General features: G+C 37.7%; 1 protein-coding gene across 3 annotated transcripts in view; it reads left to right on the plus strand.

Moving 5' to 3' along the window:
- The first annotated feature begins 2,314 nt into the window (after nucleotides 1-2,314).
- The window catches only part of snx13 (sorting nexin 13), a 112,304-nt gene continuing 88,829 nt past the window's right edge, over nucleotides 2,315-25,789 (plus strand). The window contains exon 1 of one of the 3 annotated variants that reach the window (XM_061983231.1): nucleotides 2,315-2,394. Coding sequence is in view for 2 of the 3 variants with exons in the window: in XM_061983232.2 (XP_061839216.1) it covers nucleotides 7,687-7,719 (33 nt within the window). In the remaining variant the exon portion in view is untranslated. Of the gene's footprint in view, nucleotides 2,395-7,264; nucleotides 7,417-7,568; nucleotides 7,720-25,789 lie in introns of those variants that run through there. The other 2 variants (XM_061983230.2, XM_061983232.2) reach the window with 2 other exon arrangements.

Here is a 25,789-nt window from a genome sequence, read left to right on the forward strand (position 1 = left end):
ATTTAGAACAGAAATACCATGGTCCGTAAACCAGGCACGGGTAGATTTTGCGCTGTGTGCAGGCGCCAAGTCCTGTTGGAACTTGAAATCTCCATCTCCATAGAGCAGGTCAGCAGCAGGAAGCATGAAGTGCTCTAAAACTTGCTGGTAGACGGCTGCGTTGACCCTGGATCTCAGGAAACAGAGTGGACCGACACCAGCAGATGACATGGCACCCCAAACCATCACTGATGGTGGAAACTTTACACTAGACTTCAGGCAACGTGGATCCTGTGCCTCTCCTGTCTTCCTCCAGACTCTGGGACCTCGATTTCCAAAGGAAATGCAAAATTTGCTTTCGTCAGAAAACATGACTTTGGACCACCTAGCAGCAGTCCAGCTCTTTTTTTCCTTAGCCCAGGTGAGACGCTTTTCGCGCTGTTTCTTGGTCAACAGTGGCTTGACACGAGGTATGCGGCAGTTGAAACCCATGTCTTTCAAGCGTCTCTTGGTGGTGGATCTTGAAGCACTGACTCCAGCAGCTGTCCACTCCTTCTGAATCTCCCCCACATTTTTGAATGGTTTTTTTTTCACAATCTTGACCAGGGCGCGGTGATCCCTATCGCTTGTACACTTTTTCTGACCACAGTTTTTCCTTCCCTTTGCCTCTCCATTAATGTGTTTGGACACAGAGCTCTGAGAACAGCCAGCCTCTTCAGCAATAACCTTTTGTGTCTTTCCCTCCTTGTGCAATGTGTCGATGGTTGCCTTTTGGACAGCTGTCAAATCTGAAGTCTTCCCCATGTTTGTGTAGGCTTCAGAACTGGACTGAGAGACCATTTAAAGCCCTTTGCAGGTGTTTTGAGTTAATCAGCTGATTAGTTTGTGGCACCAGGTGTCTTCAAAATTTAACCCTTACACAATATTCTAATTTTGTGACACACGGAATTTTGGATTTTCATTTGTTGCCACTTCAAATCATCAAAATTAAATGAAATAAACATTTGAATGCATCAGTCTGTGTGCAATGAATAAATATAATGTACAAGTTACACCTTTTGAATGCAATTACTGAAATAAATCAAGTTTTTCAAAATATTCTAATTTACTGGCTTTTACCTGTATATATATATATATACAGTACAGGCCAAAAGTCTGGACACACCTTCTCATTCAATTTGTTTATTTTATTTTCATGACTATTTACATTGTAGATTGTCACATCAAAACTATGAATGAACACATGTGGAGTTATGAACTTAACAAAAAAAGGTGAAATAACTGAAAACATATTTTATATTCTAGTTTCTTCAAAATAGCCACCTTTTGCTCTGATTACTGCTCTGCACACTCTCGGCATTCTCTCCATGAGCTTCAAGCACACCTGTGAAGTGAAAACCATTTCAGGTGACTACCTCTTGAAGCTCATCCAGAGAATGCCAAGAGTGTGCGAAAAAGTAATCACAGCAAAGGGTGGCTATTTTGAAAAAAATGGAATATAAAACATGTTTTCAGTTATTTTTTTGTTAAGTACATAACTCCACATGTGTTCATTCATAGTTTTGATAAAGAACACGCATTTAATGAGGTGTGTCCAAACTTTTGTCCTGAACTGTATATATACATTAAATGACACCATAATAAAAGGTGGTTTATGATACATATTCATGTGTCAACAGTCAAACAGTGGGGTAAGTAAAACCACTGGAGTTTGTCATCAGTGTCAAAAAACGGAATGAGATGTCCACCCATCCATCCATTTCTTTTAGGGTCGCAGTATAAGACATTAAAATTATATATAACAAAAAGTGAAAGTGAAAAAGTGCGTATTATGCGTGCATTTTAGTGCTTACAGTTTCCCAGCTTGGAGCTGCTGCATGCACTATTTTCTCTTAAAACGTTCCAGTCATTTTTCTTCTTTGACCATTCGACCTTTTTGTAGATTGCAGGGTGGATTGACAGTGACCTCTAGTGCTCAAATTTGTAAACTGCAACACAGTGATAATGTTTTGTTTTTTTAATTTCATTTTTTTTTATCATTATTATTTAAACAATTGAATCACAGTATTTTTAGTAGTTTTTAATCTATTTTTTTTCTTTGTTATTTATGTATTTTTTAATTTATCAATTGAATCACAGTGATGATGTTGTTTCACTAGTATTCCAACATTTTTTGAGCAAGTCGGATTCATTTTTTTCCAATATGTGGAATTCCTTTTTATACAAATATTGATAGTCGAAGCGATTCTCAAAACTCCAATATTTACATTGTAATATCACTCAGTTCTTTTAAACATGTTCTGTTTTCTTTCAGTTCTTCCTCCATTAACCTCCAAACCCCATGGAGATCTCTGCAAGCAAGCTGCCTCATTGTTTTGGGCCCCTCTCTTGACTATTTACAAGGCGGTGAAAGAGGTAATATTATATTATTATATTATTGGTGCCAACATGTAATCAGACTGCTTTCTGTCGTCCTTTTGTCGACACTCTTCCAAACAGAAATGACATTTATAAGTTGATTATTGTGCTATGAAGTAGTTTTAAGTCATTGCTTATGGAGGGCCAAATGGGGAAAATGTTTAAAAATCTTAAATAACAACTTAAATGTGTCAATAAATAATTATAATTGAATATTTAAATGTGTCACTAATTTAATGTAAAATTACATTTAATTACTTAATGATTTATTTATTCATTGATCTAATTATTTCATGATTTAATTAATTATTGATTTAATTATTTAATTGAGGATATTATTTAAATATGTAAATAACTTAAATGTGTCAATAAATAATTACAATTGAATACTTAAATGTGTTATTAAATGTGTCACTAATTTATAGGAAATTACATTTAATTACTTCATGATTTATTTAGTCATTGATCTAATTATTTCATGATTTAATTAATTATTGATTTAATTATTTAATGATTTATTTAATTGAGGATATTATTCAAATATGTAAATAACTTAAATGTGTCAATAAATAATTATAATTGAATACTTAAATGTGTCACTAATTTAATGTAAAATTACATTTAATTACTTAATGAATTATTTAGTCATTGATCTAATTATTTCATGATTTAATGAATTATTGATTTAATTATTTAATGATTTATTTAATTGAGGATATTATTTAAACATGTAAATAACTTAAATGTGTCAATAAATAATTATAATTGAATATTTAAATGTGTCACTAATTTAATGTAAAATTACATTTAATTACTTCATGATTTATTTAGTCATTGATCTAATTATTTCATGATTTAATGAATTATTGATTTAATTATTTAATGATTTATTTAATTGAGGATATTTAATCATGTAAATAACTTAAATGTGTCAATAAATAATTATAATTGAATACTTAAATGTGTTATTAAATGTGTCACTAATTTAATGTAAAATTACGTTTAATTACTTAATGATTTATTTAGTCATTGATCTAATTATTTAATGATTTAATGAATTATTGATTTAATTATTTAATGATTTATTTAATTGAGGATATTATTTAAACATGTAAATAACTTAAATGTGTCAATAAATAATTATAATTGAATATTTAAATGTGTCACTAATTTAATGTAAAATTACATTTAATTACTTAATGATTTATTTAGTCATTGATCTAATTATTTCATGATTTAATGAATTATTGATTTAATTATTTAATGATTTATTTAATTGAGGATATTATTCAAATATGTAAATAACTTAAATGTGTCAATAAATAATTACAATTGAATACTTAAATGTGTTATTAAATGTGTCACTAATTTATAGGAAATTACATTTAATTACTTCATGATTTATTTAGTCATTGATCTAATTATTTCATGATTTAATGAATTATTGATTTAATTATTTAATGATTTATTTAATTGAGGATATTATTCAAATATGTAAATAACTTAAATGTGTCAATAAATAATTATATTTGAATACTTAAATGTGTTATTAAATGTGTCACTAATTTAATGTAAAATTACATTTAATTACTTCATGATTTATTTAGTCATTGATCTAATTATTTCATGATTTAATGAATTATTGATTTAATTATTTAATGATTTATTTAATTGAGGATATTATTTAAACATGTAAATAACTTAAATGTGTCAATAAATAATTATAATTGAATACTTAAATGTGTTATTAAATGTGTCACTAATTTAATGTAAAATTACATTTAATTACTTAATGATTTATTTAGTCATTGATCTAATTATTTAATGATTTAATGAATTATTGATTTAATTATTTAATGATTTATTTAATTGAGGATATTATTTAAACATGTAAATAACTTAAATGTGTCAATAAATAATTATAATTGAATACTTAAATGTGTTATTAAATGTGTCACTAATTTAATGTAAAATTACATTTAATTACTTAATGATTTATTTAGTCATTGATCTAATTATTTCATGATTTAATGAATTATTGATTTCATTATTTAATGATTTATTTAATTATTATTTAAATATGTATTTAATTGTGTTAGTTATTTAATTACTTAATTAAAAATATTTAAAGATGCATTAGTATTTAGTTGTGGTAGTGATTTAATTAAATACACATTTAAGTAATTATTTAAAGATGTATTTATTTATTCTGTCTCATTTAGCATTAATTGTTAACCCTAACCCATAATTACTGAAATAAATATATGTTTTAGATTTAGCTTCTTCCTGCTTCTTTTCAGACACTTTTTCTGTTCTGTTTATTATTTCATCTATTTTGTTTGAAATGATCCTGATGGAGATTATTTTAATTATATTAATTGTTGTGTTCGAAATAAGAGAAATTAAATGAAAATTAAATGATTTGCTGTGATGCACCTGTGTAAACACCTCTTAGTATAATGCAGAGCTAAAAACTACATACCGCTCCTTTTTTGCATTTTAAAAAATTAATCTCTAATTATAATTATTTGAATGATACAGTTGTAATTAAGGAAGCCCATTTCTGCCACTAAAACAATAGTAAGTCTTGATAATGAGATAAAAAGTCAAAATTATGAGATAAAGTGGAAATTATTAAATGAAAAGTCAAAATTATGCGATAGGAAAGTCAAATTTATGAGATAAAAAGTGAAAATTTGGGGGTTTAAAAAGTCGAAATCATTATATAAGAATGTTGAAAAAAATGAGAAAAAATAATCATCATTATGAGATGTTTAAAAAGTCGAAATTACGAGATAAAGTCGAAATTATGATTAAAAAAAGTCATAAATATGAGCTATAAAGCCGAAATTAAGAGATAATAGAGTTGAAATTATGACATAAAAAGTCATAAGAATTAGATAAAAGGTCGACATTTTAGGATAAGAAAGTCAAAGTTACTAGAGAGAAAGTCATAATTATGACATAAGAAAGTCAAAATTATGAGATAAAAAGTTATTATGAGATAATATAATCAGCAGCCCCCGCGACCCCGAACGGGACAAGCGGTAGAAAATGGATGGATGGATGGATAATCACAAATAGTCAAAAGTTATGAGATAAAATGTCATAATAATTAGATAAAAAGTCGAAAATATAACATGAAAAAGTCGAAGCTATGATATAAAAAGTCATAATTATGACATAAGAAGTAGAAATTGTGAGATAATAAAGTCGAAATTATGAGCTAAAAAGTAAAAAAAATTATGCGATAAGAAAGTAGAAATTATGAAATAAAAAGTCATAATTGTAGGATAAAAGTCGAAATTATGAGATAATATAGTCGAAATTATGAGTTAAAAGTCATATTTATGAGATAAGTTATATTTATGCGATAAAAAGTCATATTTATAAGATACAATTATTCGGACTATAATGTGCAATAATGTTGGACTGTGCAATATGTCCTAAATGGCCTCTTGATAAGTGCAATAATACTGGACTGTGAAACAGAATAATGTGCAATAACCTGTCACCTTACACCTCTGTCACTTTATATATATATATATATATATATATATATATATATATATATATATATATATATATATATATATATATATATATATATATATCCATCCATTTTCTACCGCTTGTCCCTTTCAGGGGCGCTGGAGCCTATCTCAGCTGCATTCGGGCGGAAGGCGGTGTACACCCTGGACAAGTCACCACTGCGTCACAGGGCCAACACAGATAGACATAATTATGAAATAAAAAGTCGAAATTATGACATAAACAGTCATAATTGTAGGATCAAAGTCGAAATTATGAGTTAAAAGTCATAATTATGAGATAAGTCGTATTTATGCGGTAAAAAGTCATAATTATAAGATACAATTATTCAGACTATAATGTGCAATAATGTTGGATTGTGACCCCGAAAAGGACAAGCGGTAGAAAATGGATGGATGTGCAATATATCCCAAATGACCTCTTGATAAGTGCAATAATACTGGACTGTGAAACAGAATAATGTGCACTAACCTGTCATATATATATATATATATATATATATATATATATACATATATATATATATGTATATATATATCTCGTAATTTTGATTTTTTTTAAATCTCATAATGATGATTATTTTTTCTCATTGTTTCAAAATTCTTATCTCATAATTTCACCATTCTTATCTAATGATTTCGACGTTTTAATCCCCAAAATTTTGATTTTTTTTATCTCATAAATTTCACTTTCCCATCGCATAATTTTGGCTTTTTATTTAATAATCTTCACTTTATCTGATCATTTCGACTTTTTATCTCATTATCAAGACTTACTATTGTTTTAGTATGTATATATTGATGTATATATGTGTATGTATGTATATATATATATATGTATATATGTGTATATGTGTATATATGTGTATGTGTGTGTATGTGTATGTATATGTATGTATATGTAAATATTTATGTGTATATATATGCATATGTATGGATATATGCATGTATGTGGATGTATACATATATATAGATATATAGCTTCTTTTTTAAATCTTTTTACTATTTATATTACTATATTATTGTGTATGCACCTTAGGGGATCTACACCAAATTCGTTGTTCTTTGAACCTGTTCACTATAATAACAATAAAACTCTAATTTATTCTATTCTACAAAGTCGATATTATGAGTTTAGAAAGTCCAAATGATGAGATAAAAGTCGTAATTGTGGGATAAAAAGGAGACATAGTATAGTATATGATAGTATACAGTTGAAAAACAACACATTTCTGCATGTGTCAGTCAGCCAGTCAGTCACGTGTGTGTGTGTGTCGCTACGTCATCACGTCTCCACCAATCACGTGGCGCGGTCCACTAACGGGGCTCTGGAGACGTAAACCTCGCCAACATGGCGACGCTCGATAGCAGCTACGGAGATTGGATATTCCGCCGCTTTTAACCGCCGTTCGCCCGGTACCATGCGGCGGGGTTGACCGGGGGGGCCTTCGGAACGATGTTCGCCGAGGTAAGCGACGACCGACTTTTTGTCCGGGCTTGTGTGTGTGTGTGTGTGCTAAGGGCTAGCTAGGCGTTAGCCGCGCAGGTAAACACATAGCACATAGCATTTAGCACATAGCACATAGCGCCTGTCATGGCAGCGGGAGGACGCCGCTCAGTCACGGTGTTGTCAGGACGCTATAAGTGGCACAGCACCCGGGATTACACACTAATACCATGAGCTGGGGTGTGTTGGCACTGCAGTTAGCTGGCCTTAGAATAAAGTCATGTTCGGATAATGAGTGACTTCTACCGTCGTACTTCCCAGCAGGTGAGCGAGCTCTTGTCTTGTTTGGGCGGCGAGCAGCACGTCCTTAATAACCGCACTCTGAAATGTCTTCCTTTTCACTTTTTAACTTGCCACAAAGCTGTCGGCTAATGGCAAAAAACTTACCGGCCAGTCACACAAATGGCATAACTCAAGCTTGAGGATGTGATTATAAGGTGTAGTCAAGGGGTGTAAAACGTACGGCCCGAGGGCCGGCTCAGGCCCGCGAACAGTATTTATCCGGCCCGCGGGATAAATAATAATACTCAGTGGTCTTACTTACTCATACTTGCCAACCTTGAGACCTCCGAATTCGAGAGATGAGGGATGTGTTGAGGTGTGAGGGGGGGGCGGGGTTTGGTGGTAGCGGGGATGTATATTGTAGCCCGGAAGAGTTAGCATACCTGCCAACTACTCCGGTTTTCCCGTAATTAGTACGGTTTTCATCAACCTATTCCGGGTTACGGTTGCAGTGATAAAAAATACGGTTTTTCATTAATTAAAATTTATTTTATTTTTTTTAAGTTTTATTCACGAAATCGCGTAACAACAATAACAATCGACACTGCTTCCCGTAACTTCCTATCGAGCCATTCCGAATGCCATGCGCGAGGCTATTTATAGCACCGCTGCCAAGCACGAGGCACCAGTTGCCATTGTTTCCTAACGAGCGAACGATCATGGAATCAGCCTGAGAAAAATCGCAAACGAGTCTTAAACCGAAAAGAAAACTGCAGTCATTCCGTGAAGAATATTCAAAAGCCTATCCGGGAATAATTATCCGTTCCAAAAAGGGTGAAAACTACGTGAATTGCACCTTGTGCAGACAAGATTTTTTGATCGGACACGGAGGAATTAGCGATGTAAAAGACCACGTCGGGACAAAAAAACACAAGTCTAATGCCGTTGCTAGCGATACAAGTGGAAAACTTTCAACGTTTTTCGGATTTTAGCCACAAAAAGGTAATGACACCAATGTTATCTATTGGAATTGTTTAGTACTGTTATACTGTTAAAAGTGTTTATACTATTTATGCTTTCAAGTCCAAGTTGAAGAAATCTTGTTAAATGTTGACAGCATAACTACCAAAATACAGAAGTATGTCCTTAATATTTTTGCAGTGCTATTTCTGTTGAAAAGTTCAAATGATTACATTAGAGATGTGATGTGCCACTTTTCAAGTGTCTGATGGCTTAAATTGATTTTCATTAATTTTTCATATTTTGAATTCTTTTGAAAGGCTTACAAAAAAACTACATTTGAATTGTAATTCCATGCTATTGACAGGACTATTAATTTTAATGAAGTTAGCTTACCATGTTTACAGTATGATAATTGTGATAGAAATGTGAATTTTAGGCACAGAATATTTTTTACAATTGAACAAGGCAGTAGATTATACAAGCTTGGACAGAAAGTTAATAATGACACCAATTTTTTTTTTAAATGGAATTGTTTAGTACTGTTTTACCATTAGTTTACTGTAAAAAGTGTTTATACTGTTTATACTTTCAATGAACAAATTGAAGTCTTGTGAAAGGTTGACAGGATAACTGGCATTAACTGTCAAAATAATTTCAAACTATTGAAGTTAGCTTACAGAATAAACATGTCAATCAACCCATATGATTTTTGCTGTAATATTTTTGTTTTGAAAAGTCACTGTGACTGATAGAAAAGTGATGGTTTTAGCAACATTTTAACCTGTCTGAATGCTAATAATCATTTTGCGTCAGGGGGCGAAGCCTGAACCCCCCACCAGGACTTTGTCCTGGACCTACCGGCCCTGGACCCTGGCTACTAGGTTTTTCTGATTTCAAAAGTTGGCAGGTATGAGTTAGGTCTGCAAGGGATTCTGGGTATTTGTTCTGTTGTGTTTATGTTGTGTTACGGTGCGGATGTCAGGCATGTGATTTTTCCGTCTAAAGTCGGAATTCCGTCTTTCTTAATCTCGGGAAGAAGAAAAAATTATCTCCCGTTTTTCGGTTTTTTTTCCCGACCCTAAATCAAGATTCGAGACGTAGTTTATATTACGCCGTAGTTGATTGGTCGATATGTTCCTTGTGACCAATCAGAACATCTGTTATGAATGATGACGTTAATAACGTCATCATTCATAATGGCAGAGGTGGGTAGAGTAGCCAGAAATTGTACTCAAGTAAGAGTACTGTTACTTTAGAGATTTATTACTCAAGTAAAAGTAAGGAGTAGTCACCCAAATATTTACTTGAGTAAAAGTAAAAAAGTATGTTGTGAAAAAACTACTCAAGTACTGAGTAACTGATGAGTAACATACACATACATATCATATATATATATATATATATATATATATATATATATATATATATATATATATATATACACACATACATTGATATATACAGTATATAATTTATATTTATTTATTTTGCCGTTTTTGTTTACATGTTAAAGGTGTTTTAATGAATATACATGCATGTTTAACACATATAGATTCCTTTCTTTCATGAAGACAAGAATATAAGTTGGTGTATTACCTGATTCTGATGACTTGCATTGATTGTAATCAGACAGTAGTGATGATAACATCCACGTTTTCAAATGGAGGAGAAAAAAGTTCCTCCTTTCTGTCTAATACCACATGAAAGTGGTTGGTTTTTGGCATCTTATTTGTCCAGCTTCCATATTCGTTTTTATACACTTTACAAGAAATACATTGGCGGCAAACTCCATAGCTTGCTAGCTTGTTTGCGCTGGCTTTCGGAGACTCTTATTTTGAAAGTGCAGGCGCGATGGAGCGGCACTTTTATTGTGAAGACAGGAACTGTGCAGTCAGTCTTTAGGCTTTTGACGGGATGTACGGTTGAAATAAAAAAGGATCTTTTTTCCTTCACACTTTTGATTGATTGATTGAAACTTTTATTAGTAGATTGCACAGTACAGTACATATTCCGTACAATTGACCACTAAATGGTAACACCCCAATAAGTTTTTCAACTTGTTTAAGTCAGGTCATGTGACCCCTGGCTCTGTTTGATTGGTCCAACGTCACCAGTGACTGCATCTGATTGGTGGAACGGAGTGAACGTCACCAGTGACTGTATTTGTTGAAACGCAGGCACGATGAAGGTCTGTCTGACAGACCAAAACAAACAAAGCGTGCATTAACAGATCGATAAAAATTAGTAGCGAGTAGCGAGCTGAATGTAGATAAAAGTAGCGGAGTAAAAGTAGCGTTTCTTCTCTATAAATATACTCAAGTAAAAGTAAAAGTATGTTGCATTAAAACTACTCTTAGAAGTACAATTTATCCCAAAAGTTACTCAAGTAGATGTAACGGAGTAAATGTAGCGCGTTACTACCCACCTCTGGTCGGCGTGCATGTTTTTTAATGGCAAAAAACTTGCCGGCCAGTCAAACAAATGGCATAACTCAAGCTTGAGGATGTGATTATAAGGTGTAGTCAAGGGGTGTCAAACGTACGGCCCTAGGGCCGGCTCAGGCCCGCGAACAGGATTTATCCGGCCCGCGGGATAAATAATAATACTCAGTGGTCTTACTCATACTTGCTAACCTTGAGACCTCCGAATTCGGGAGATGAGGGATGTGTTGAGGTGTGAGGGGGGGCGGGGTTTGGTGGTAGCAGGAATGTATATTGTAGCCCGGAAGAGTTAGTGCTGCAAGGGATTCTGGGTATTTGTACTGTTGTGTTTATGTTGTGTTACGGTGCGGATGTTCTCCCGAAATGTGTTTGTCATTCTTGTTTGGTGTGGGTTCACAGTGTGGCGCATATTTGTAACCTATCTAAGGTGCGCGCCTGCGCAATTGCGCACTGCTCAAGCGTCCTCTGCGCACAGCAAATATATGCCGCGCACCAAATCAAATCCCATCTGAATTCTAAACAAAACAAACACATAATTTATTCTGTCTAATTTTGCAATGCAACTCTGAGTGACAGTGACAACAAGCGGCCCTAACGGTGCTCTAACGTCTATCGAGATGCTTCGGGGACAGGAATTATATCGATCACCTTACTGAGCAAAACTGTTTACAGGTAAAAGCCAGTAAATTAGAATATTTTGAAAAACTTGATTTATTTCAGTAATTGCATTCAAAAGGTGTAACTTGTACATTATATTTATTCATTGCACACAGACTGATGCATTCAAATGTTTATTTCATTTAATTTTGATGATTTGAAGTGGCAACAAATGAAAATCCAAAATTCCGTGTGTAACAAAATTAGAATATTACTTAAGGCTAATACAAAAAAGGGATTTTTAGAAATATTGGCCAACTGAAAAGTAGGAAAATGAAAAATATGAGCATGTACAATACTCAATACTTGGTTGGAGCTCCTTTTGCCTCAATTACTGCGTTAATGCGGCGTGGCATGGAGTCGATGAGTTTCTGGCACTGCTCAGGTGTTATGGGAGCCCAGGTTGCTCTGATAGTGGCCTTCAACTCTTCTGCGTTTTTGGGTCTGGCATTCTCCATCTTCCTTTTCACAATACCCCACAGATTTTCTATGGGGCTAAGGTCAGGGGAGTTGGCGGGCCAATTTAGAACAGAAATGCCATGGTCCGTAAACCAGGCACGGGTAGATTTTGCGCTGTGTGCAGGCGCCAAGTCCTGTTGGAACTTGAAATCTCCATCTCCATAGAGCAGGTCAGCAGCAGGAAGCATGAAGTGCTCTAAAACTTGCTGGTAGACGGCTGCGTTGACCCTGGATCTCAGGAAACAGAGTGGACCGACACCAGCAGATGACATGGCACCCCAAACCATCATTGATGGTGGAAACTTTACACTAGACTTCAGGCAACGTGGATCCTGTGCCTCTCCTGTCTTCCTCCAGACTCTGGGACCTCGATTTCCAAAGGAAATGCAAAATTTGCATGGTTGGGTGATGGTTTGGGGTGCCATGTCATCTGCTGGTGTCGGTCCACTCTGTTTCCTGAGATCCAGGGTCAACGCAGCCGTCTACCAGCAAGTTCTAGAGCACGTCATGCTTCCTGCTGCTGACCTGCTCTATGGAGATGGAGATTTCAAGTTCCAACAGGACTTGGCGCCTGCACACAGCGCAAAATCTACCCGTGCCTGGTTTACGGACCATGGTATTTCTGTTCTAAATTGGCCCGCCAACTCCCCTGACCTTAGCCCCATAGAAAATCTGTGGGGTATTGTGAAAAGGAAGATGCAGAATGCCAGACCCAAAAACGCAGAAGAGTTGAAGGCCACTATCAGAGCAACCTGGGCTCTCATAACACCTGAGCAGTGCCAGAAACTCATCGACTCCATGCCACGCCGCATTAACGCAGTAATTGAGGCAAAAGGAGCTCCAACCAAGTATTGAGTATTGTACATGCTCATATTTTTCATTTTCATACTTTTCAGTTGGCCAACATTTCTAAAAATCCCTTTTTTGTATTAGCCTTAAGTAATATTCTAATTTTGTGACACACGGAATTTTGGATTTTCATTTGTTGCCACTTCAAATCATCAAAATTAAATGAAATAAACATTTGAATGCATCAGTCTGTGTGCAATGAATAAATATAATGTACAAGTTACACCTTTTGAATGCAATTACTGAAATAAATCAAGTTTTTCAAAATATTCTAATTTACTGGCTTTTACCTGTATTGTACAATACTAATCCATAGCTTATGAAAAACAAGATTTCTTTTATTTTCATTACAAGTGGGCCAAATCACTAATATTACTAAATAATCTCATGAAAATGACTCCTGTCATTTGAGTGTTATAATAAAAGATTGATTTGAGACTGGTGTGCTGCTGGTATTGCCACGTGTGATGTTGCTCACATGTGCTCCACTGAATGCTCAGGGAGTTTTTGTGTTTGCTCACACACATGAACAATTAGGGGGAACATTGTTACAGTGTTAAAGTTGTTTATACGGCCACCCTCAGTGTGACCTGTACAACTGTTGATCAAGTATGTCTTGCAGTCACTTACATGTGTGTGTGTGTGTAGAAGCCGCATACTACATGTGACTGGGCCGGCACGCTGTTTGTATGGAGAAAAAGCGGACGTGGCGACAGGTTGTAGAGGACGCTAAAGGCAGTGCCGTGATGGCACTCCCTCAATATTGTTGTCCGGGTGAAAATCGGGAGAATGGTTGCCCTGGGAGATTATCGGGAGGGGCACTGAAATTCGGGAGTCTCCCGGAAAAATCGGGAGGGTTGGCAAGTATGGACCTACTTCGTTCCGGACAGGCTAACCTCCGAGGACAAAGCTACGAACAATGGGAAACCAGGCTCCCAGTCTGTGGAACGCTCTCCCTGACCACCTGAGGGCACCACAGACTGTGGATGCTTTTAAAAAAGGCTTAAAAACCCTTCTTTTTAAAAAAGCCTCTTTTTTTTTAGATACATGCGTGCTAGTTTTAGTTTTTATTTATTTTATTTTTTTGTTATCTTTTTATTTTTTTTTAATACACTGTACCACTTTAAGGTTGTTTGCTCAATGTAAAATTTTAATTTTATTCCAACTTTTTTTATTGGCATTTTCAAATAGACAGAAAAAAGTGCAAGTCAAAACAGTACAATTTTAAAGTCAGTAAATGATTCACACCCTTTCCCTTAAAACCCAAACCACCCACCCACCCTCCCACCCCACTCAGGTCCCACTAACGAGGGACAAATGGCACAATTATGTAACGAGTAAGACGACAAAGACAGACACATTCTCACACACACACACACACATACGAGGCCAGAGACAGACAGATATATATAAAAAAAAAATATATATAATAATAATAAAATAAAATAAAAATTAATAATAATATATAATAAAATAAAAAATAGTAACATTTTAATTTTAATTAGTTTAAAGTACCAATGATAGTCACACACACGCTAGGTGTGGTGAAATGTGTCCTCTGCATTTGACCCATCCCCTTGTTCACCCCCTGGGAGGTGAGGGGAGCAGTGGGGAGCAGTGGGCAGCAGCGGTGGCCGCGCCCGGGAATCAATACACTTCACCCTTGCTCCTGATGGGTCGTGGTTAGTGCCTTGCATGGCAGCTCCCGCCGTCAGTGTATGTGTGTGTGAATGTGGAAATAGTGTCAAAGCGCTTTGAGTACCTTGAAGGTAGAAAAGCGCTATACAAGTATAACCCATTTACTATTTAAAGAAAGTCAGTTGTACACTGTAACAATGACAATAGAATTTATGGTCAAATTTACGGTGTTTTGTGCAGAATAATACTGTAAATTAAAAAACTACAACTGTTTTTTTTACGGTAAAATTCTGTCGACTAACCTACCAGTTTTTTGCCGTGAAATCTATGATTTTTGTTTTTAAGCTGTGTTACTGTAAGTGGGGAAAAATGGACTACATTTTTACGGTAAAAACTGGTAGCTCAGTTGTCAGAATGTTTAGAAAACAGTCTTACTGTTTTTACTATCATATGTTGTAAAAGCCACAAAATCCATCCATCTTCTTCCGCTTATCCGAGGTCGGGTCGCGGGGGCAGCAGCCTAAGCAGGGAAGCCCAGACTTCCCTCTCCCCAGCCACTTCGTCCAGCTCTTCCTGTGGGACCCCGAGGCGTTCCCAGGCCAGCCGGGAGACATAGTCTTCCCAACGTGTCCTGGGTCTTCCCCGCGGCCTCCTACCGGTTGGACGTGCCCTAAACACATCCCTAGGGAGGCGTTCGGGGGGCATCCTGACCAGATGCCCGAACCACCTCATCTGGCTCCTCTCGATGTGGAGGAGCAGCGGCTTTACTTTGAGCTCCCCCCGGATGGCAGAGCTTCTCACCCTATCTCTAAGGGAGAGCCCCGCCACCCGGCGGAGGAAACTCATTTCGGCCGCTTGTACCCGTGATCTTGTCCTTTCGGTCATAACCCAAAGCTCATGACCATAGGTGAGGATGGGAACGTAGATCGACCGGTAAATTGAGAGCTTTGCCTTCCGGCTCAGCTCCTTCTTCACCACAACGGATCGATACAGCGTCCGCATTACTGAAGACGCCGCACCGATCCGCCTGTCGATCTCACCATCCACTCTTCCCTCACTCGTGAACAAGACTCCGAGGTACTTGAACTCCTCCACTTGGGGCAAGATCTCCTCCCCAACCCGGAGATGGCACTCCACCCTTTTCCGGGCGAGAACCATGGACTCGGACTTGGAGGTGCTGATTCTCATCCCAGTCGCTTCACACTCGGCAGCGAACCGATCCAGCGAGAGCTGAAGATCCTGGCCAGATGAAGCCATCAGGACCACATCATCTGCAAAAAGCAGAGACCTACCGTATTTTCCGCACTATAAGGCGCACCTAAAAACCACAATTTTTCTCAAAAGCTGACAGTGCGCCTAATAACCCGGTGCGCTTTATTACGATTCATTTTCATAAAGTTTCGGTCTCGCAACTTCGGTAAACAGCCGCCATCTTTTTTCCCGGTAGAACAGGAAGCGCTTCTTCTTCTACGCAAGCAACCGCCAAGGAAAGCACCCGCCCCCATAGAACAGGAAGCGCTTCACCCGCCCCCATAGAACAGGAAGCGCTTCACCCGCCCCCGGAAGAAGAAGAAAAAACGCGCGGATATCACCGTACGTTTCATTTCCTGTTTACATCTGTAAAGACCACAAAATGGCTCCTACTAAACGATCCGGGTCATAAAAAGACGCAATCTCTCCATCCGCACACGGATTACTACCGTATTTCACAGCAACTGAACCGCACTGTGGAACGGGAGCACGTACGGTGAATATTCGCTCCACAGGGAATGAGAAGTCATCCTTCACTGTGGTTCTAGCTTGCCATGCTAACTTCCACTCATGGTGATATTCAAAAGGAAGACCTTGCCAAAGGAGACCTTTCCAGCCGGCGTCATCATAAAAGCTAACTCGAAGGGATGGATGGATGAAGAAAAGATGAGCGAGTGGTTAAGGGAAGTTTACGCGAAGCGGCCGGGTGGCTTTTTTCACGCTGCTCCGTCCATGTTGATATATGACTCTATGCGCGCCCACATCACAGATGGTGTCAAAAAACAAGTGAAGCACACAAATACAACACTCGCCGTCATTCCGGGTGGATTAACCAAAGAACTCCAACCGCTGGATATTGGTGTCAACAGGGCATTCAAATCACGACTGCGAACTGCGTGGGAAAAATGGATGACCGAAGGCGAACACACCTTCACTAAGACGGGCAGACAACGCCGGACAACATACGCCAACATCTGCCAGTGGATTGTAAATGCCTGGGCAGATATTTCTGTCACAACTGTGGTCCGAGCTTTCCGGAAGGCAGGATTCACAGAACTGCTGCACAACAACAGCGACACTGAATCCGATGATTTCGAAGAGACGGAGCCCGCCATTTTGGAAGCCACGCTAGCGCAACTTTTCAATTCGGACACCGAAGACGAAGAATTCGAAGGATTTACCGGTACGAATGAAGAATAACTTCAGAAAGTGAGCGCTATGTTTATTTTGTGTGTTGTGTGTTGTGACATTAACGTTCGAGCAACATTACCGGTATGTTGCTATTGCTCTACACCATTTTGAATTTTACTATGTTTGTGATTGCACATTTGTACATTTTGGGACAGTTGTTAGAACGCTGGTTTTCAATATATTATTAAAGTTTGACTGAACTATCTGACTGTTTTTTTGACATTCACTTTAGCGCAGCGTTTTTTTGACATTCACTTTAGCGCAGCGTAGGCGCGGCTTTTAGTCCGGGGCGGCTTATTGGTGGACAAAATTATGAAATATGTAATTCATAGAAGGTGCGGCTAATAATCCGGTGCGCCTTATAGTGCGGAAAATACGGTAATCCTGCAGCCACCAAACCAGAACCCCTCAACGCCTTGACTGCGCCTAGAAATTCTGTCCATAAAAGTTATGAACAGAATCGGTGACAAAGGGCAGCCTTGGCGGAGTCCAACCCTCAATGGAAACGTGTCCGACTTACTGCCGGCAATGCGGACCAAGCTCTGGCACTGATCATACAGGGAGCGGACTGCCACAATCAGACAGTCCGATACCCCATACTCTCTGAGCACTCCCCACAGGACTTCCCGAGGGACACGGTCAAATGCCTTCTCCAAGTCCACAAAACACATGTAGACTGGTTGGGCAAACTCCCATGCACCCTCAAGGACCCTGCCGAGAGTATAGAGCTGGTCCACAGTTCCACGACCAGGACGAAAACCACACTGTTCCTCCTGAATCCGAGGTTCGACTATCCGGCGTAGCCTCCTCTCCAGTACACCTGAATAGACCTTACCGGGAAGGCTGAGGAGTCACAAAATGTTTACAGTAAAATTCTGACGACTAAGCTAGGCAGTTTTTTCCATACAAATCAGTGATTTTGTTTTTCCATTTACTGTAATATGTTGTTTAAAAAAAACACTGTATATTTAATAGTAAAATTCTGATGACTGAGTTGTCAGTTTTCTACTGTAAAATCTACAGATTGTTTTTTCACAGTGTACGCAAAAAATATAAATGACCATCAATTGCAGAGGCAAATTCATCTATTATTGGCTTTAGTGTGGACCTCCGTGAAAACGAGTTTGACACCCCTGCTTTTTAATGACAACGCTTTGTGTTATTATATCGTCATTAGTATCAACATCCTGTAAGTTTCTCTTTGCATTATATCTCTTTGCTCTGTTTCCCCCCCCCATTTTGTTGTTTATTGTGTTTATTTATTCATACAAGTTGCCGAGAGTACAATATGAAAATTGGCCGGGGGCCATGAATGACCCCTGGGTAGCGCCTTAGACACCCCTGATGTAGAGTCTTCATAAAAATAGAGAATATCTCCCTGCATAAATGTATTTTCATACACAGTAAATATATGCATTTTTCTTGGACAATTTCTAATGTATACAGTGGCCCACTGCTGATGTATTATTGGCCTGCGGCACATTGTGAAAATACTAGAATATTTTTTAAATCAAATTATTCCTACTTTTGAATTTGGATTAATCATGATTAATCAAAGCTTGTATTATTTAAATTAACTTAAAAAATAGCCTAATATTTAGACTCAAATTAGGGCTGCCATGGCTAAGTGTTTTATATCAGGCAATATCAATCTTTTTTAAATATTTTTTATTATCTATCCAAAAAAAAAAAGGACCAGGAGAAAAATGTATTAAATGTAAACATTCCGATTCAAAAAATAAAATAACATTTGCCAAAAATACATAATTTTTTAATACATTATTAGGGCCCGCATGGCCCATTGTATAAGGACTCCCAATACCCCAAAACTTAAACCCCAAAACTCAAAATTGCGCTCTAGCGCCCCCTACAAAGAAAACTTCCTCTAACTCCCAGTACGAATGTCGTAGAGACATGAAACAAAAACCTCTATGTAGGTCTCACTTACACTTAAATTTAATTAATTTATTTCCTCGGCCAAAAATCTACAGGAAGTTTGCTATTCTCCCTTCAACACTAAATTTTAGTAAAAACAGTAACTTTTGCCTCTTTGAGCTGTAATTTGACCCCCTTAACATGCTTCAAAACTCACCAAACTGAACGCACACATCAGGACTGGCTAAAATTGCGATCTAATGAAAAAACCTAACCCCAAATCTAAAAATTGTGCTCTACCGCAATTTTTTTTATAAAACGCAGAAAAAACTGCTCCTCTGAAGAAAAAAATGACAAAACTGCCTGTAACTCCCACTGGGAAGGTCGGAGAGACATGAAACAAAAACCTCTATGTAGGTCTCACTTAGACCTAAATTTAATAAATTGACAACCCCCAGCAAAAATCAACAGGAAGTTTGCTATTCCCCCTTCAAAACAACGTTTTTGTAAAAACCGGTCACCTTCCTTCAAAAACTATCTCCTCTGAGCGCGTTTGTCGTTTCGGCTTCAAACTAACACAGGAGAGAGATTGAACCCTTGTGATTAAAACTACAGAAGCGCTCCGGTTTTGATTTTATGACCCTTCAAAGACCCGCTGCGCTGATGCTGCTGCGCTGCTGTTTTTTTTAAGATGGCTGCTTAAAAGCAGGAAGCACTAGCGTGCCCACACAATGCAGACAAGGTAGGTACACTACACAAAAGTATTGGGACAATTCGGACTAAAAGTAGACAAAAGTATTGGGACACTTATGACGAAAACTGAACAAAAGTATTGGGACACTTAGGACTAGCACCTGCCAAACACGCGGGCCCGACCAATGCTGCTTGCAGCTTTAATTTTAATTGAGTCTCCAAATTTATGAATCTATTTAGAATCTGAATAAATAAAAATCACAATTTGGATTTGAATCGATTTTCTTGAGTTCCCCTACTCTTAACTGTCTGCTTTAAAGGAACTCCCAATGGTTTCTCAGGCCATGTCACGATACACGATATATATCTCGATATTTTGCTTTAGCTTTGAATGAACACTTGATGCATATAATCACAGCAGTATGATTCTATGTGTCTACATTAAAACATTCTTGTTCATATTACATTAATACATGCTACTTTTAAACTTTCATGCAGAGAGGGAAATCACAACTAAAAGTGTATTTATTAAACAGTTATTAAGCTGTGGTACAAACATTCATGTCATTTCCAAACAGAAAGTGCAAGATTGTCAGAGACATTTTAAAACAAGCTATTAGTGCACTTTTGTGCATGATGTCACTAAGATGACATATCAAAACAACACTAAATTAAAGCTGCAAGCAGCATTGGTCGGGCCCGCGTATTTGGCAGGTGCTAGTCCTAAATGTCCCAATACTTTTGTCTACTTTTAGTCTGAAGTGTCCCAAGACTTTTGTCTAGTGTACCTACCTTGTCTGCATTGTGTGGGCACGTTGGTGCTTCCTGCTTTTGAGCAGCCATCTTAAAAAAACAGCAGCGCAGCAGCATCAGTGCAGCGGGTCTTTGAAGGGTCATAAAATCAAAACCGGAGCAGGTATTAAAACGCTGTTCTGTTATTTTATACACAAGGGTTTAATCTCTCTCCTGTGTTAGTTTGAAGCCGAAACGACAAACGCGCTCAGAGGAGATAGTTTTTGAAGGAAGGTGACCGGTTTTTACAAAAAAAATTGTTTTGAAGGGGGAATAGCAAACTTCCTGTTGATTTTTGCTGGGGGTTGTCAATTTATGAAATGTAGGTCTAAGTGAGACCTACATATAGGTTTTTGTTTCATGTCTCTCCGACCTTCCCAGTGGGGGTTACAGGCAGTTTTGTCAGTTTTTTCATCCGAGGAGCAGTTTTTTGTGCGTTTTATTAAAAAATTGCGCTAGAGCACAATTTTGAGATTTGGGGTTAGGTTTTTTATTAGATCACAATTTTTGCCAGTCCTGATGTGTGCGTTCAGTTTGGTGAGTTTTGAAGCATGTTAAGGGGGTCAAATTACAGCTCAAAGAGGCAAAATTGACTGTTTTTAGTACTTTTTTGTCTTGAAGGGGGAATTGCCAACTTCCTGTTGATTTTAGCCCGAGAATGTACTATTATGAAATGTAGGTCTAAGTCAGACCTACATAGAGGTTTTTGTTTCATGTCTCTCCGACCTTCCTAGTGGGAGTTACAGGCAGTCTAGTTGTTTTTTTTCCTAGGGGGCGCTAGAGCGCAATTTTGAGTTTTGTGGTTCGGTGTTTTTTTTAAAAAAGGCAATTTTCGCAGGTCCTGATGTGTGGGTCAAATATGGTGAGTTTTGAAGCATGTTAAGTGGGTCAAATTACAGTTTAATGTGGCGGCGGAAGAATAAAGAATAAAGAATAAAACCTTACAAATTCAATAGGTCCTTATGTCCCATTGCATAAGGACTCCCTTTGGGAGTCCTTATGCAATGGGCCATGCGCGCCCTAATTAAAGTGCACTTTTTGTACAGAACACCCCTACAATAGTTTAAAACAAGTGCGCTTTTGTGCATGATGTCACACAAGATATTTCAATAACTGTCAAATAAAATGAGCTGCATAATAGGAAATCAAATAGTGTATGTCCTTCGCTATGTGGTAGGTTCCTGCGGACGTAATCTTCTTCTGTTGTTGACTATTTTTTTTCATACGGTGTTGATGTGGAAATGGTTGCCTCGGAATTTTGTTGGTGTGGCACCGAACGGAGATGTTGACATGCGGAGTTTCAAGCACTCTTCATTCTCTAGCGGGTGACTTTTCAAATGATGCTACATATTAGGGATGTCCCGATCCGATATTTGGATCGGATCGGCCGCCGATATTTGACAAAAAATGCGTATCGGCAAGGCATGGGAAAATGCCGATCCAGATCCAGGTAAAAAAAAAAACTCTGCTCCGTGTTTTCCAACGCACCTATTTAAATAATACATTCCACTTTTCTGCTGCTTCCGTTCCGCATTTTCCAGCACACCTTCAACACATCCACAGGTCTGTGGATTCTCACGCAGTTGCTTTTAGCTGCTATTACACGACAGGCTCTTCTCACTCTTTCCTGTCTCCCTCTCACAGACAGCAAGCGCACCTTCTTACACACGTCACATACTGTCACGTCATACGTCACATACGTATACGTCCTCTCCCAGCAGAGAGGTAGCAGCATGGCTAACGTTAGCTGTGATGCTAGAGCAGCCGTGTGACCAACGCTCCCTCTAAGGTGCGCGCCTGTGCAATTGCGCACTGCTCAAACGTCCTCTGCGCATAGCAATTATATGCCACGCACAAAATCAAATAAAAAAATAAGCGCATAACAATTTTCGACACACGGACACGACAGAGACAACAGTTTTCGTCATCATTGTTCAAATATTGTAACGTCTGTCGAGACGCTTATCTCCATTCGGTGCCACACGTCCACACCATCAAAATGCCGAGGCAAACATTTCCACATCAACACCGTATGAAAAAATTAGTGATTTTTTTAGTTGTGATTTCCTTCTCTGCATGAAAGTTTAAAAGTAGCATATATTAATGCAGTATGAAGAAGAATGTTTTAATGTAGACATGCAAGCCTTGAAAGAAAATTTTGAAAATCAAGACTACATTTCCTGCAAATGGGTGCATTTCTACCCTATATTTTAACTTTAGATTTATTCTCATATCAAACTCTTTTGGCTGTCTTTTTGACACTTACATCCGGCGCCCCCCTCCACACCCTGGATTATAAATAATGTAAATAATTCAATGTGATTATCTTGTGTGATGACTGTATTATGATGATAGTATATATCTGATAGTATATATCTGTATCATGAATCAATTTAAGTGGACCCCGACTTTAACAAGTTGAAAAACTTATTGGGGTGTTACCATTTAGTGGTCAATTGTATGGAATATGTACTTCACTGTGCAACCTACTAATAAAAGTCTCAATCAATCAATCAAAACACATAGAATCATCATACTGCTGTGATTATATGCATCAAGTGTTCATTCAAGGCTGAGGCAAAATATCGAGATATATATCGTGTATCGCAATATGGCCTTAAAATATGGCAATATTAAAAAAAGGCCATATCGCCCAGCCCTAGTTTCAATGATGCCATTTCTGTTTGTCATGTATAATTTTGTCTATTTTGTGTTTATCCTTGAATAAACAGGTCAGTTTCTTGTTACCAACCATTGTGTATTATTCAAACTCCCCTAATTCAGCTGGCTAGTTGTTATCAAGAGTACTAAAACCCTTTTCAACATGATTCTGACAACTAAGTAGGCTAAATAACTTTCAACTTTAATACATGCTCGGATAGGCCAGTATCGGTCAGTATCGGTATCGGTCAGTATCGGATCGGAAATGCAAAAACCTGGATCGGGACATCCCTAGTACTGTATATCAAACAAACGTAACAAGGAGATAATGGATCAACGTTCTGTGTAATAAGAAGTCCAAACAACAAGAACCAGCTGCTGTATGCTCTGCTCCGCCAACACATGCACAAACACAGAAGTCACTATGGTGTCCTCACAAACATCCTTAACTTCAACAACCATATTGCAATAATAATGGGAGGGAAGGGAGGGGGAAGTGGGAGAGGCTAGCCATACATCTGCATGTTTGTGCTTTGGAAGAGTGAGGGGCCACTCTGCAACGAGAGAAGAGATAGTGTCTTTTCCTCTGCTGTGATATCATTCTGTTGTGGCATTCTTTCCCCGAAAGGACCGGTTTCACAATTAAATCTTGATGTGATTACTTACTCTGCTGTGGTCATGCTTGTGAGCGCCATGGATGTACTCCTCGCAAATAGTCTCCACAGCAGTCCTCTCCTGCTTTCCACGCTGGTCTGTTGAGGTTTTGGAACTCTTATTAAGTTAGCAAAATGGACAAAACTTGTCAAAAGGCAAAAAAACCCCAAGAAAATGCACTCATGCTGGGGTGTTGATACGTGACCCTGTGAAGTGGAAGGCTATGCTGTGTGGACAATGTCACAGAGGCATATTTGGCTTGATCGAAAAGTTTGTGTATTGAAAATTTTGCATACACAGCGGTTCGTAAATCGAAGTTCCACTGTCGTTAAATATCCTTGTAATAGGGACAAGCTTTAAAAAATGGATGGATATAATCACAGTTCGTATTTTGAGGCAGACGCACTAAACCAGTGGTTCTCAACCTTTCTTCAGTGATGTAACCCCTTTGAACATTTTTTTAATTCAAGTACCCCCTAATCAGAGCAAAGCATTTTTGGTTGAAAAAAAGAGATAAAGAAGTAAAATACAGCACTATGTCATCAGTTTCTGATTTATACTATCATCATAATACAGTCATCACACAAGATAATCACATTGAATTATTTACATTATTTATAATCCAGGGTGTGGATGTAAGTGTCAAAAAGACAGCCCAAAGAGTTTGATATGAGAATAAATCTAAAGTTAAAATATAGGGTAGAAATGCACCCATTTGCAGGAAATGTAGTCTTGATTTTCAAAATGTTCTTTCAAGGCTTGCATGTCTACATTAAAACATTCTTCTTCATACTGCATTAATATATGCTACTTTTAAACTTTCATGCAGAGAAGGAAATCACAACTAAAAAAATCACTAATTTTTTCATACGGTGTTGATGTGGAAATGTTTGCCTCAGCATTTTGATGGTGTGGACGTGTGGCACCGAATGGAGATAAGCGTCTCGACAGACGTCACAATATTTGAACAATGATGACGAAAACTGTTTTCTCTGTCGTGTCCGTGTGTCGAAAATTGTTATGCGCTTATTTTTTTATTTGATTTTGTGCGTGGCATAGATTTGCTATGCGCAGAGGATGCTTAAACAGTGCGCAATTGCACAGGCGAGCACCTTAGAGGGAGCATTGCTCGCGCGGCTGCGCTAGCATCACAGCTAACGTTAGCCATGCTGCTACCTCTCTGCTCGGGGAGGACGTATACGTATGTGATGTATGACGTGACAGTATGTGACATGTGTAAGAAGGTGCACTTGCTGTCTGTGAGAGGGAGACACAGGAAAGAGTGTGAAGAGCCTGTCGTGTAATGCCAGCAGCTAAAAGCAACTGCGTGAGAATTGTTGATGTGTTGAAGGTGTGCTGGAAAATGCGGAACGGAAATTACGGAGCAGCAGAAAAGTGGAATGTATTATTTAAATCGGTGCGTTGGAAAACACGGACCGGAGTTTTTTTTAAAACTGGATCTGGATCGGCATTTTCCCATGCCTTGCCGATACGCAATTTTTGGCAAATATCGGCAGCCGATCCGATCCAAATATCGGATCGGGACATCCCTAACAGAGACAAGCCCTACTTCACAGGTGTCATAGTTTTGATGCCTTCAGTGACAATCTACAATGTAAATAGTCATGGAAATAAAGAAAACGCATTGAAATGAGAAGGTGTGTCCGAACTTTTGGCCTGTACTTTATACTGTAAGTGGTTTGTTCTTCCACAACATGACTCACTTGCATGTGGTTATTGTATTCCAAGTCAATGTGAGCCGGCCTTTGCTCCTTTTGTTGCATTCATAATCTGCAAATTGCAAGTAATTTTATAGATCAGATGGCGATAAACTTCCATTGTGCCTTGTGCAGTTCGTGACAACGTCGCACAAACCAGGGTTCTCTCTAACGACACAAATGCAGAGATTTATTTATTTTTTTCCTGCACGGCGTCCTGTGATAAAAGGTTTCCTGAAATTGTCAGCCGCTGTGTGATATACAGAGGTG

This window comes from Nerophis lumbriciformis, linkage group LG21 (genome assembly GCF_033978685.3).
Source record: "Nerophis lumbriciformis linkage group LG21, RoL_Nlum_v2.1, whole genome shotgun sequence".
In the NCBI taxonomy this organism is placed as follows: Eukaryota; Metazoa; Chordata; class Actinopteri; order Syngnathiformes; family Syngnathidae; genus Nerophis; species Nerophis lumbriciformis.